The sequence below is a fragment of the Sarcophilus harrisii genome, chromosome 5 (assembly GCF_902635505.1).
Source record: "Sarcophilus harrisii chromosome 5, mSarHar1.11, whole genome shotgun sequence".
Lineage (NCBI taxonomy): Eukaryota > Metazoa > Chordata > Mammalia > Dasyuromorphia > Dasyuridae > Sarcophilus > Sarcophilus harrisii.
Genome location: NC_045430.1, coordinates 252,347,176 through 252,362,120, shown reverse-complemented (window position 1 = coordinate 252,362,120; position 14,945 = coordinate 252,347,176). Strand labels below are relative to the sequence as shown.

Here is a 14,945-nt window from a genome sequence, read left to right as displayed (position 1 = left end):
GGTTATCTGCCATTTTGCCCTTGCCTAAGGTTGTCTTCAATTACAGTGTGGGATGGTTTGAGTGATACTTCTATCCTCTGCTTTCAGGGAGAGGATGGAAGCGCAGGGTATGGCAGAAGTGGAAGAAAAGGAGAAAAGGTAAACCAGTGGTCATTTGCTGCTGGAAGCATTCAACTTCTTTCTTAATCCTTTTGGCGTTAGTTAAAGCAAGTAAGAGAGAGCTTAAGGAAAAAGTGGGATCTGGACAGTTACAGGGCTTTGCACATTGATAACAGGAGTGGAGAATAATGTAGGGAGGGGAGGGGGAAGAATTTAATGATTTAAGGGGAAGGACAGCAAGCATCATTTGAAATTTAATGTTAAAATCCCTCTTCTTTGGTATGGTTTGTTGCTATGGCATGTTTTACTCCAAATTAAAAACAAAACTCGTTTTTAGGAGTTATTCAGTGTTCTGAGCTTAACCTTGGATGCCTTCGGCATCTGGCTTTATCTTGTTTTGTTTGCTTTGGCTGTTAGTGAGAGGTTCATGGACTCCTCCTAAGCAAATCATATTAAGTAACAACTTCTGGGGTAGCGGTTGGAGACAAGTGTGTTCGTTTTGTTTCTTCACAACTTTGCACTCAAAGGATGCCCTCATTGAGTAAAAGTTCCACTGGGTTTTATGTATAATGATGGAGAGAAGACTGGCCATGGAGTCGGGGGAGCTGAATTCAAATCCTGCCTCGGACATTTAACCTGGGTTTTGTCATCTTTGAAATGAAGGAGTAGAAGGTCTCTGCTGTCTCTTCCAGCTTGCTTGGGCTGTATGATTTGTTGTGATATGATATTATATGTATCATGATATTTGTGACAGATATTGACATATGCTACTGACATACATGATGTGGCATGTGATGTGATCAATGATGTTTGAGAAGACTAAGTAAAATGAGGAACTGGGGGCTGAACATGCTTAAAATGAGGGACCAGCATCCCCAGAGCTCTCCAGACAGAATATTGACAAATATTTGAGAATCTGATTAAAAAATGACCTCCTCTTATCACCATATGGCCATTACAGAGTGAGAACCTGAACCCCAAGGGGAGGGTCTTTCAGTGATATTCTTGATCCCATTTTCTGATCCTTACAATAGGAAGATGAATCAATAGCTATGGTGAATTCACTTTTATCTTCAAAAAATTTTAGTTCAGAAGAATAAACAAATAAACAAAATTTTGCCACATTCATATTGAAGATACGTAGGAATGTAAACATTACAGGCAAATGGCTACAAAGGGTTAAATGTCACCTTAGTTATTGATTCCCCTTCATATTTTGGTAACGCCAGTTTTTTTATTTAGAAATTGCTGCTTAGGGGCAGCCAAGTGGTGCAGGGGATAAAGCACTGACTCTGGAGTAAAAAGGACCCGTGTTCAAATCCAGCCTCAGACACTTACTAGCTTTGTGACCCTGAGCAAGCCACTTAACCCCAACTGCCTCCAAAAAAAAAATAAGAATAAGAAATTGCTGTTTATTTATGAAACAAGTTTGTAGAGTATTGTTTCTGAGTGTCTTATTTACAGTGCTTCCATGACTTGGTCCCAGACACAAAGTCAAAATAAATGCTGCCACAAAATGATTAATTAAGTTAAGATAAGCCTATCTGTGTTGTAGGTGAGTATATTAATCTTCTGTACTGCTGATTATAGGGACAAGAAGGATTCCCAGGAGATAGTGGACCAAAGGTACGTGCAATTTATAATCACTTGAGCTCAGCTGAGAGAATATGTAGTGAGCAGCAAGCCTTCAATTGGAATGTGTGTTGGGAAAGTAAAAGGAAAAAAAAAAAAGATGAGTTTTCATTTATTTTTGCTGCTAGTACAGCCCTTCCAGGTAAGAATTGATTGGTCAAGAAAAATTAAATCATTAATTAGAAAGATTATTCTACAAACACATTCCCACAAAGAAAGAGAATTTTTATTACTCTTATCCCCAGATGTAGAAATTCTGGTTTATTCCACATTCCTCTCTTGGTTTAAAAATAAGTCTATTATTTAGAGGAATCCTGAAGATTTTGAAATTCTTCAAAAGCCCTTATCCCCCTGATGTATAGACTCTTTAGAGTTTGGTAGCAGCTGGTTCCTTTCAAAGAATAGCTTTATATTCTTCAAAATTAAGCCTTTGGTCTTTATAGAAACAGACTTTTGTAACTTGAAACATGTAAAATATTCCTGGAATACTGCAATCAGCTAAAATAAATGCTTTATGTTTTCCAATGAAGTAAAATGATTGTGAAGATCAGCCTTACGAGCACAGAGTATCTCCACTCCCAGATATTTCTGCATTTATAGGGGGCTCTCAAAGGATGGGTTTTCCAGGCACTGTGGTAAGAGGCGAGGTGAAGCTAGGATTCAGGATCTTAGCCATTTCCCCTCAAATCAAGGTTCATTTCATAGGTTTTTCAGCCTTCTCTTTGGATATAATGATCATTTTAATAGTTTGCTTCTTATGCTTCTTCTTTTAGGGGGAAGTTGGTGATCCTGGAAGGCCAGGAGAAGTTGGACCAAAAGGATATAAAGGAAGAACGGTAAATTCTCTTTTCTGATTGTTTCCATCTTGTTTCTATCTCAACTTCTTTGGAAGACGGTTGCTAGTAGATTTCACAGATACTTCCAACTGTCTTTTTTTTTTCCTCAAGAATTTATAGAATTTATATGTGAGTCAATGAAAAAGCTCCCAGGAAGCAAATCTCTCTCTTATATATGTTCACTTGCCTAGTATGAGGAAAAGGGGAATGAATTACACAGGGCTAAAGAATACACCGTGTTAAATTATTAATAACATTAAATAATATTGAATAAATATTAATATTAAATATCTAAAAGTAATTTGTTCTTGCTTTAAGGGTATAATTTAAGGTCCTGGAATGGGACAAAGATGGGACCTGAACCTATGACTTTGATGCTGTAGGGTTAGGTATGATCTTCCTCTACCAACTCAAGACTGGCACCTCCTCTGCAATTTATTATCTTGAGAATTACATTACAGCATATAGGTGGGATTAAGTAATTTGTCCAGGGTCACACATTCACTCTAGGTCCAGGGCAGAATTTGAATCCAGGTTTTCTCACTGGAAGATATGACATGCAATAGAAGTTTGCTGCCTGAAGGAGTTTTAGCACATTTATGATGAATTAATCTTCTCCTTTCTGAATTATTCAGGACAGCTTTTCACCCCTTAGCTTGAATTCACTGCTGAGGCTCTGCCCAAATTATCTTCCATATCAGCAACTCCATAAGGACATTTCTATTAAAGAGCTGAAGGGGAAATGGTTTTGTGGCCATTGCCACAGAAAGCTCTTCTGAATTATGTCTCAAATAAATCCTCATTTGTGCCTTGACAGAACTCAGTGCCTTGTCTGTTCAAATGGAAAGTAGGTCTTCTTTGTGTCATTGCATAGGCAGCTTTGGTTCTTTTAGACCCTCATTAGTAAAGACCTCTTGCATGCTGGTGAATTTCTGACTTCAGGTGGTATATAAATGACCACTGTGGACTGACCACAATTAGTGGAAGTGGTTAAAAAAGACATTCCAGTGTTAACTTTTGTTCAGAACATTTTTTGTCTTTTCTTTTCATGGCAATGAAGCTTTGTGGAAATAATTAGTCAAACTGGGTCAATTGACCCTCTGAGTATTACCACTGAGCAAGTAGATGCAACTCTTGGCCAAATTCTTCAGGATTTTCTACATAATTGAGATCAGGTTTGGGGGGAGTTTTTTTATTCCGTATTGGAGACATGTGCATGAGTCACCTTCAATGAGCACTGCCTACCAGCAATAATTGTTTTCTCTTTTAAACAACTTTTTGGACAGCTCTCCATTGATAAAGTGTTCACATGAAAACTGGAAAAGCTCTAAGATGCAAGAATCAATCAAGAAAGATGTTCATATCTGTGCAGAAGTCATTCACAGTGATCCACCATGGGATTACTTCCCTGGATTTCTTAATGAAGAAGTTTTGCCTTGAAAAATGAAATATGTGATAAAAACCAGATGCCTTTGCTAAATGTCTCATTAGTTGATTTAGGAGCGTAGTTAGCTTATTTCTTTTACCCAAAATAAGTTGGAGAAAGTGAGCAAATGGGAGAACAATAGAAGTTTTAAGTTCTGGGGTTTTAGTTTTCGTTTTGGAAGAATTTATCTTTCCTTGTCATCTTTTCATTCCTCCTGCCAGGCTCTACTCCTACTTTCTGGGGAAGTAATTTACACATTGTGCTTGAAGCGCTGGGAATACAAGGTCTCCAGTGGGAAGACTGTTAGTTCCCAGTAGAAGATTCTGGGGAAACCACTTCATGTCTGAGAAATCCTTTTATTCTCTTGTGGCTACCAAACTGAGCTCTTATATCATTCTCTTCCACTCTTAACTTTCTTTGTTTTGTTTTGTTTTTTTGAGAGAGAGAGGAAGAGAGGGAACAAGGAAAAGAAGCCAAAAAAAGAGGGGTAATCTTGATCATGTAGTACTTGTAATTAAATGTAGCAATGTAATAGGGCTGCTTCCATTCCTTCAGTGCTCCATTACTGTGAAAAGATATTCATATAGAACAGTAGTCCCAATAATGTCCCATGCTTTTCTAAAGAAAAAAAGAGGAAAGTTTAAAAATGTAAAGATCATGGCTGTCTTTGACCATAGGAATATGAGTTTTGAGCTCATGAAGCTCTTGGAGCTATGTAGGGAGGTATCAAGCCTCTAGCTTCTCCCCTCCACTTATTTGATATTTTATTTTTCCCAGTTGCACGTAAAACAATTTTTAACATTTGTTTTTAAAACTTTGAGTTCCAGATTTTATACCTTCCTCCCTCTTTGCCCCCACTGAGAAGGCAAATGTGAAGTTATACAAAACATTGCATAAAAATCATGTTGCAAAAGAAAACAAATCTGCCCCCTCCTCTAAAAAAAGCCCTTAAGAAAAATATTTTTTAAAGTACTCTTCAGTCTGTATTCAGACACAATCAGTCATTTCTCTGGGTATGAATAGTATTTTTCATCATAAGTCCTACAGAGTAGTCTTAAATCACTGTATTGATGAAAATAGCAAAGTTATTTCCAGCTGATCATCCCACAACATTACTCTTAATTAGTACACAGTACATTTCATTTTGTTCATGGAGGACTTTTCAGGTTTTTCAGAGAGCATCCTGCCCACCATTTCCCATAGAACACTATTATTCCACCATAATCACATACCATAATTTATTAAGCCATTTCTCAATTTATGGGGATCCTCTCAATTGCCAATTCTTTGCCCTGAGAAAAGAGGTGCTATAAATATTTTTGTCCATATAAGCTCTTTTCCCTTTTAAAAAAAAATCTCTTTTGGGATACATGCCTAATAGCGATATTGTTAGGTCAAAGGGTATGGATAATTTTATAGCCCTTTGGGCATAATTCCAAATTGCTCTACAGAATGACTGAATCAGTTCACAATTCTACCCACAATCCATTGCCTCATTTTCTCTACATCTCCTTCAACATTGCCATTTTCTCCCTCTGTCCCATTAGCCAATCTAATAGATTTGAAATAGTACCTCAGAATTGTTTTAATTTTCATTTCTACAATCAATAGAGAATTAAAGCTTTTTTCCATATAAGCCTATAGTTTTAAGAGGAATCCAATATTTTTCTTCATCCTTCATCAAGAAACTTTTCAAATCATTTTCACCTCAGGCATCTGATTAGAATTTTATTGGCTAGCAATCATCTCAAAGTTTTATTTTAAATCCTATTATTATTATTAGAGCCCTTCAGGACCACTGGGGGAACCAGGATCTCCTGGATCCCATGGACCTTCAGGACAGAAGGTAAGGCGACATTGACAGGTAACTTACCTTACATAATTGTTTTTATCAGTGAAAAGCTAATAGTACAAACTCCTCATTGTTCTTTGCAAATTAACCTGTTCTTATTCTTCTGGTCTCTTGTCTCTTGCTGGCTGGTCTTGATGGTGCTCCCAAATTCCCCCATACTGGTGTGATACAATAATGTGAGCTTTTGCTTCTCCCTTTGCTGTCTTACTCCCTTTGGAAGCTGATGGTGATCACTTTGGGGAAGTGGATCAAAACTAAGTAATTGAAAACTTTCTTTATTTTTATCTTATATTTATTTTTCATAAATATCTATTCTATTCTCGTCAGTCTTCCACCAGAATCGTAGATGCTCAACTAATACCTGTTCAATTACTGGGTGAATAACAAATGAGATTTGACTATTTGAGGAATTTATTATGTTTTCCCCCCCCCCAGGAATTTGGGTGATAATCCATTGTATTTTGTCTATGGCTGTTTTTATTCGTGTGACCCAGTCAAACTAATTTCAGTGATCTTAAGACTTGAACAAAGCAAGTCAGAATGACTTTCCTTTCTTTTCTCTTCCCCTAAGCCCAACATGTATGCTCATCTCTGTCAATCACTTTGAATTACCTTTCCAGATGCTTAAATTTTGAATCTGATTTTTTTAGTTAAGCTAATCACTGCCATCATTATCTCATCATCATCATCATCATCATCATCAGTCAGATGATGGTGAGGGATAAAGGCCCAGTTGTAGATGCAGCTGCTGCTCATTTGCTCGGAAACAGGTGCAGAATTATGGGCTCATCCTTCTCCAGCCCCTGAGTCAGGACTTGTGACCTGGCGACTTGCCTGGGGCTCCCCTTAGGACACATTGGTGATTCTGTCTCTCTTCTTGTCCCAGGCCTGGATTAGCCAATGAACACATTAGGCAAGGAACACAGTGGACCCACTCAGAATCCGTCTTCTGACCCTTCTGCACGCCAAAGAGTGATACATACATTCCAAATAGCACGTCGGCCATGACATCCCACGGGGGCAGCTGATATTAGAGTTGATGTGTTGTTTAAGGAAAGATGGCTTAGTTTTTCAAGTTTCTACATTTTATTTTACTTAAAAGATCACAAAATCATAGATTTAGAGATGAGATGGACCTCCAAGACCATCCAGAACAACCCCTTCATTTTACAAATGAGTAAACTGAGGCCCAGGAATATTAAGTCAAATAGGAAATAAGATTTGAAACCAGCTCCTCTGGCTCCAAAACTGAAGTCATAAGCTATGAGGAAATCCAACCAAAGTCCTAAGATCTTGAGAATTGTATGGGGACCTTGTGCTTATATAGACATTCCCCCTCTGCTATCCTTAAAAAATTTCTTTTTAAAGAACTTCAGGGACAGGGAATCCACCAGTCTTTTTTTGGATGGGTCTAAGTGTTAAGGAGTTTTTTCTCAGAGCTCAGAGAATTATGCTTCTCTCTAACTTCCTCCGTTTGCTCCTCATTCTGGGGCCAGGCAGCCTCTTTAAATGGAAGGCTCTCTTCACATTTGCGGTTTGAGATGAAATTTGGCCAGCATTTACCAGAAGGAAAGGCCCAACACTGTTCACAAGTTGTTACACGCTTGATTAAGGGCAGCCTAGAAGCAGCAGAGCGACTTTTATTCTTAGCCCTTTGCAGAGATAATGAATCCATGATTCTGGACCTTGGATGCCCTCTGACATGGAGAAGTAGACGCTGTCCATCTTGATGACTGTGAAAGTTTTTGCCACACATTCTTTTTTGGTAAAAAGTATATAAATTGACTTGCTTTTCCCAACAGCCTCAGCATATTAATCTTATATTTTTATTATTTCTTTCCCCTAAAACGTTGCTTTTCTCTGCTGCCTGTCAGAAAATAAAATAAGCATATATAACAACTGACTGAAATTGTTCTCAATTGGTGTCTAGTGTAGTCCGACTCGGGTCTACACAAAGCCCTAGATACTGGTTAACAGGAAAGCTGTCATTGTTCTCCTTAAGAGTTCTCCAGACCTCTCCCCATAGGCTCTAATTTCCTAGGTCTTTCAACAAATCTTCCGATGGCCTCAGTGAATCAAAGAATAATGAGAGTTCTCCATTTCTAGTCTCAACCTTAAGCTATGGATATTGCCCAAAGATCAAATTAGGATGGCAGTATTTTTAATGCAAAGCAATATGGTACAGTATTATCTATCCTATCCTATTTAGGGGGAGTATTCAAAGGGCCTTAGATTTGAAAAGAAGTTTACTATCCACAAAACTAAAAAGAACGGAGCCCTTAGGTTAGATGAACCACTTAGAATTTTATGATTCTGTGATTTAAAAAAAAAATTTTGAACTTTCTTGTTTTTAACATTGCATTTTATTTACTGAAATATTTATTTCCCCAGGGCCCAAAAGGAGCAAAGGGTTGGACTTCATTTTCGGTATGTTCTTCCAGAATCCAGTGAAGTCCTTTGAGAATCACAAATTTCTGCACCTTGTGGTCTGTTGGTTAATTCTTTCTCTTCTGTTTTTGAAATGCAGACCTGTGATGTCATTGAGTTTATACGGGACCATAGCCGTGAGTACCTCGTTTTAAATGATCTACCAGATTGCTAGTATTTATAGAAAGGATCTAGCAGATTCTGCATCTACCACCAGCTAGTTTAATTCAAGTTGAGAAGGTGTTGTTAAGCTAGCCTGGAGCAGGGGAGCAACTGTTGCCAGATAGGCAATTTATCAACTGTGATGACTTTGGGGTACCAAGTATCATGGTGCCTTCTATCCCAAGAACCAAAAGGCAAAAGCTCAGAATCTTTCCAGCAACTGTCAAAACTACAATTAAGTCAATCATTGGCAAACAAAATTCACAATTAAAAAATAAAAGCTGACCATGATTGATGATGACAGGCTAAAAGGTGAATGAACTGAAAATGCAGTCGGATGGATACCCTGGTTCCTTGCAAAGTGATCTGTTTATATTAAGTTAGAAATTGGTTTACAGAAAATTTCAGTCCTCTTCCAGTTATCATATTTAGGCCAGCTGTTTTCTTCACCTTCTCCCAAGGTCCAAAAACAATAACAGCATTTTAACTGGAAGATTAAAGAAAAAATGTCATTTTGAATATCGTACTCTTTCCCCCCCTTCCCCTTCAAAATATGTGCCTATGTAATGTCGAGGGGCTTTGAAAGAAATGGATCCTCAAGAGTTGAATGTTTATATGCTTTATCTGACAGTACAGAATATCATTCTGAATAAACAACCCAATCTAAAGCAAAAGATGGACTTTCTCTTAAGTTTTCTTAGGGAAAGAGAAATAAACAAAGTAAAGTTCATTGCGACAGATTGAACTGGTCTCAAGACACAAGCCTTTAAAGCTCTGAATGCAAAATGGATCTTGAATTCTCATTCCCACAGTATGATGTAGCATATTTGTCTCTGTGAAGAGTGTGGTGGCTCTAATAAAGGGACATCTCTTTTCTAAACTATGGGAAGTCTGTCAATAAAAAGTTATTTAAAAAAAAGATGCAAGAAAAATTGTTTACTAAATTAAAAAAAAGAAAAGAAAAGACATTAAACTATGGGAAGACCAGTGAAAATCTAGAAATTGAAAAAGGAATTGAAGGGTACAATCTTTATATATTCAGATAGGAAGGGAAATTATATTCAGAGGTGAAAGACATTTTTGCTCTTCAATTCAAATGTATAAGCCTTTTCTGAGCACCTTCGATGTGCCAGAGGCTGGGTATAAGGAATAAAAGGACAGGAATTAAATGAAACAATTCCTGCCTTCGAGAAGCTTGCATTCTTCTGAGAGAAAGCAATCTGCACATAAATACATAATGTATACATATATTTTTATTATATTTACATAAAATTAGATGATCCTGAGTAAATACAAAATGATTCCAAGATGGTAGGAAGAAGGGAATATTAACAACTGAGAAAGGACGTTTTAGAAAGTTGACACTTGAGAGGGCTGATTTAATTGAATTAACAGGCAGCTAGATGGTACAATGGATAGAACGTTGAGGCTGGAATTGGAAAGACCTGATTTCAAATGTGGCCTCAGACATTAGATGTATGACTTTAGGCAAGTCAATTAATCTCTGTCTACCTCTGGTTCTTCATTTGCCAAATAGTAATAATAATGGTCTTGCCTCTCAAGTTGTCTTGAGGATAAAATAAGGTTTCCAAAAGGCTTTACAAACATTATCTTAAGCTGCAGTATACTTGCTTTCTACCGATTGAGTATTGCTATTATTATTAGTTGCAAATAGGTGGGGCATCTGGTAGAATTCAAGACCGTTTTGTTCTCCAGATTTTAGCACCCATTCTGATACGTTTCTTTCACTGTCTCCACATGAAGGCCCTTTGCAGGTCCAGACTAGCTTGTCTCTTACTTAACTCTCCCATACAAGCCCTTGACTTTCTTTGTTGTCTTCCTTGGAATACAACAGTTAGCAGAATACCAGGTTCAATCTAATTTTCCAAACCTGGGTGCCAAAAAATGATCCATCTGCCAAAATTGTATGATTCGCCTGAAAAAATTTACAGGATCAAATCTCAGCTGCTATAACTTTGTTATATAATTTAATCTTCTATTCTTCTCCAAAATAATAATGTGACACTCTCTCTGCTTTTCTTCTCCAGCTTGCTGGAAGGGTGAGTACTCTATTACTATTCATTGCAATTAGCAGAAAAATTTGAATGTTGTCATATGTCTGGAAGATGCTTTAGGATGGCTGGCTGACATTATGTTTGTTTCCAAGAGCAATGATGTGTAACCCTACCTGAGCCAGCACTGCTACAGAGATGAGATATACTTACCCAGAACACACAGCACTGTGGTTGTGGAACTTGTGTTTCTAGGATGGTTTTCTGAAGACTTCTGGGAGTACAGGATTGGAAAAGAAACAAGCCAGGTCTGAAGCTCGGAGTTCAGTCTTCTATCTTGCCATTTTCAGAGTCAAGTGCTTTGCCACACTTCTAGATTTGTAGTTCTTTGGTCCTCCCTGTGGCCCTGTCATATCAAAGGGGCATTGGCTGGGGGGAGAGGTCATTTCACCAGATCTGATTCATTCAACACAATCCTTGCTGCCAAAATCTTTCTTGACTCCGCGTCAACTGTACTGTACTGTACAGCAATAGCTGTAGCCATAACTGTCAGAACCTGTGCAGAGGTGGTTGGAGAATTACAAATCCAAAGCCCACCTGAGGGCCCAACTCTACAAGGTACCAAGAGAAACTCTGAACTCCTTACTACTCGGCTTGGCTCCTTTTTAGACTCTTTCTCCCAGAAGACTTCACAAAAGACTCCATAGCATCTGTGGTAGTGCATTCTGGGAGCACCTCTCATCTCTGTTCTAATGCTGAACAAACTTTGGCCCACAGCAAGTTATTGTGCTCAGTCAAGCTTTCAGTCTGCCACAGACTGAAATAAGAATAAGATTGTTTGGGGTCCAGAGAAAGAAATCTCTTATAGCCTCATTTTCCAACTCCCCAGTTTCCTCAACTATAAAATGAATTGGAGAAGGAAATGGCAAACCACTCCAGTGTCTCTGCCAAGAAAACACCAAATGGGGTCATGAGCATTGGAGACAACTGAAATGATTGAGCAACAACCCACAAATGATGATGGTGTAGATTTTCGCACCATTGTAGTTTTTACATCAGTAAGGGACTTTAGAAGCAATCCAGTCAGAGCCCCTCATCTTCTTGATGAAAAGAATGGAGCTCAGAGAAGAGAAATAACTTTCCTAAGATCATTTATCTTCCTAGTAAATGGCCCCTTTAATTATCGGGGTAACTAAAGCACAGGCATTGGGAGCAAATTATTAGCCCAGACAGAAGTAGGTATGGTCAAGCTTCTCCCTGGCCTGGCCTTTATACCTTGAATTATAGACTTCATTAAGTCGATCACTTTTTATTAAACACCTACTCCGTGTCCAGTCACTGTGCTAGAAGCTGGGGATTTACATAAGGAATGGAACAACCCTCAGGTGCGGTGAGCTTGCATTATGTAGCCTCTAGGAGGTTCCAGAGTACACGGAGCATTGGACTACAATCCCAAGGATCTAAACTCGGATTTGGGCTCAGATTCTGCCTGTGGGAACCTGGGCAAGTCACTTAGCCAAGGTCTGCCTAAGCTTCCTCATCTGCAAAACAGTGATAAACAAAACACCTCTCTCCCAGGGCGATTGTGAGGAGTAAATGAAATCATAAGTGTAAAGCACTTTGCAAGCTTTAAAATGCTCTATAAACACTAGCCCGATGATGAATGATGATGATGATGATGATGATGATGATATAACAGGAAAGATAAGTTCATGTAAAATGTGTATGGCAGAAATATAAATTTAACAAATATAAATATATATATATATATATTTATATATAAACAAATATATATCATATGTATAATTGTATATAATATATAAAATTATATATTTATAAGCAAATATAAAAACAAAATATTAACAAATACAAATATATATATATATATATATATATATATTTTAGTATTAAATATAGGTAGTTAGGGAAGGAAAGTCCTACCTGTTGGGGGAGAGAAATCCAGGAAATCAGAGAGTCTTCTCCCAGCAGCAGAACCTCAGCTGCTTCCAAATGCAGAGAGGAACTCTAAGAGGAAGTACGTTCCAAGATGGGGGATGGCCAGGGCAAAGACATGGAGAAAAAAGATGAAGATTCATGTCTGTGACACTGAGGAAAGGCCAGTTTATGGAGTCCTGGGCCAGAAGTAAACTTTGTCAGGTTGGAAAGATGAGATGCCAAGACCAAGTTGCAAAGGACTTTAAAAGCTTAACAGGGACAGTTATATTTTATCCTGAAGGCTATAGGGAGGGACCCACTGGAGCTGCTCAAATAGCTGAATTACAGTGAGATGTTGGCTTCAGAAAAATGACTTTAGAAGCAATGTTTAGAGTAGAGTAATGGGACACTTGGACAAGAACACTAATTAGGAGGATGTTGCAATAATCCTGTTGGTGGGTGATGAAGGTTAAGAGGGGAAAAGAGAAAATAAGAGATGTTGTTCATGTAGAAACATCAAGATTTGGCAACTGATTGGATATGTGTGGGTGAAGGATGAGTGAAGAATCCACAGTCATGTTTAGACTGTGAACCTGAGACAATGGAAGCAGTTACCAGAAGTAAGGAAAAGGAGAAGTTTTAAGGGGAAAGATAGAGTTCAGTGTTGGACAAGTTAAATTTAAGATGTCTAGTTTGAAATGTCCATTGGAAGTAGGAAATGGTTATTGGATCAGGGACTTGGGGAAGAGACATAGATATAGATCTTGGAATCATTTACATTAAAGTGATAGTTAAACCCCTGGGATCAACTGGTTTACCAAGAGACAATAAAAAAGGAAGGAGGTCTAAGACTAAAGCTTGGAAAGTGCCCTCAGGAGGTGTAATGTGGATGATGAGCCAGCAACACTGATTGAAAAGAAGAGGTTGGATAGGAAAAAAGAGAAGTAGGAGAGAGGAGTATCACGGAAACCCAGAAAATAGAGGGAAAGGTGATCAACAGTGTAAAGGGATGAGGATGCGGCAGCTAATTGGTGCAGTGGATAGAGCACCAGCCCTGAAGCAGGAGGACCTAGTCTCAGACACTTAATACTTCCTAGCTGTGTGATCCTGGGCAAGTCACTTAACCCCAATTGCCTCAGCAAAAACTAAAAAAAAGAAAAAAAAAGGATAGGGATTAGGAAAAGACCATTAGATAGCTCTCCAAAGTTGCCAATGATTTCTTTGTTAATCTAAGTTTCAGCTGAATGATAAGGTCAGAAGTCAAATTATAAAGGCTAAGGAGTAAGTAGAAAGAGGAAGATGATCGAGGGATGGTAGCACCTGTTTCTGGAAATCTAGTTGAGAAATCAAGAGAGAGAGAGGATGATAACTTGAATGGGTAGGAGGATCTAGGAAAGGTTTTTTTAAGGGATGGGATATTTTTTGTATGTTTGAAGCCAGGAATCGGTTGATAGAGACAAGTTAAAGAGTATAAAAGTCGACCTCTCGAGAGAATTATTGAGGATGCAATCTATTGGATAAGATAGGGTTGAGTATACATGTTGAAGAGGCAGCTAGATGGCTCGGTGGATAGAGAGCTACGCCTGAAGTGAGAATCGAGTTCAGATCTGTCTTCAGACAATTCCGAGCTGTGTAATCTTGGGCAAGTCCTGTATCCTCAATTTGGCTGTGAGGAGGGAAATGGCAAACCTTGCCAAGAAAACCCCGTGGACATCATCGGTGTAATATGGTCCATGAGATCGTGAAGAGTTGGACATGAATGAACAACCCAAGGTGGAGTCTTGTCAAAGAAGGATCACCTCAGGGTCAGAAACAGGGAGAAAGAAAGAGGGAGGAAGAGATGCTGTGAGGGAGTTTCGAGAAGAGTGGGAGAAAAAATTCATACTGAATAGTGCCACATGTTCCCAAAAAAGAGGCAAGATAAGGGGAAGCAGCTGAAAGATAAGGGGAAGCAGATTGGGGGGACCTGAGGAGGGAAGAGAAGGTTTTGAATAGAACTTTTGGGAAATGATATGGAGAATCAATTAGGGAGGAATAAAAGGACTGCCTCAATACACTGAAAGTTCATCTGAGTTTGGAAAACATCAATTTGCATCCAGTCTGCACCATCTCAGAATTTCATGCAGAGGTTTATGAATTAGCAGTGGATGATGGGAGGCCTCTGGGCTGAGTTGCCATAGGAAGGGTGGTGATAGAATAAGGGAACAAGATGTTCAATGTGAGCAGAGGACAATGGAGAGTTGGAAGTGCTGTTGGGTTGGGATAGAAGAGGATGAAGTCTGAAAGGGGTGGTTAACCTGAGAAAACAGCAGGAATGGAGAGAATGGGGAGTTGATGAGGGGGGAAAAAACAGGTATAGGACCGGTGGAGATCAGAGAGAGATGGAAGGACAGGAAGTGGTGGTTGGAGGAATGTCAGAAGCACTACATTTTGTGAGTAGTAGCAGGAGCTAGTGGGTGATCATCCTATCTGTGGCTGCAGGTGTAGGTTGTGAGACTTAAGGATGCTGGGTAAATAGGAACTTGAAGGAGCATTAACACGAATTTCAAAGTCCCCTGGTATAG

The 14,945-nt window shown here is 38.7% G+C and overlaps 1 protein-coding gene across 1 annotated transcript in view; it reads left to right on the top strand.

Moving 5' to 3' along the window:
* Positions 1 to 14,945, top strand: part of COL6A6 (collagen type VI alpha 6 chain) — a 128,995-nt gene that overhangs the window by 89,018 nt on the left and 25,032 nt on the right. Inside the window, exons 26-32 of the mRNA XM_023505163.2 lie at positions 88 to 138; positions 1,690 to 1,725; positions 2,505 to 2,567; positions 5,777 to 5,839; positions 8,237 to 8,272; positions 8,373 to 8,409; positions 10,483 to 10,494. Coding sequence (XP_023360931.1) covers positions 88 to 138; positions 1,690 to 1,725; positions 2,505 to 2,567; positions 5,777 to 5,839; positions 8,237 to 8,272; positions 8,373 to 8,409; positions 10,483 to 10,494 — 298 coding nt within the window. The remainder of the gene's footprint in view (positions 1 to 87; positions 139 to 1,689; positions 1,726 to 2,504; positions 2,568 to 5,776; positions 5,840 to 8,236; positions 8,273 to 8,372; positions 8,410 to 10,482; positions 10,495 to 14,945) is intronic.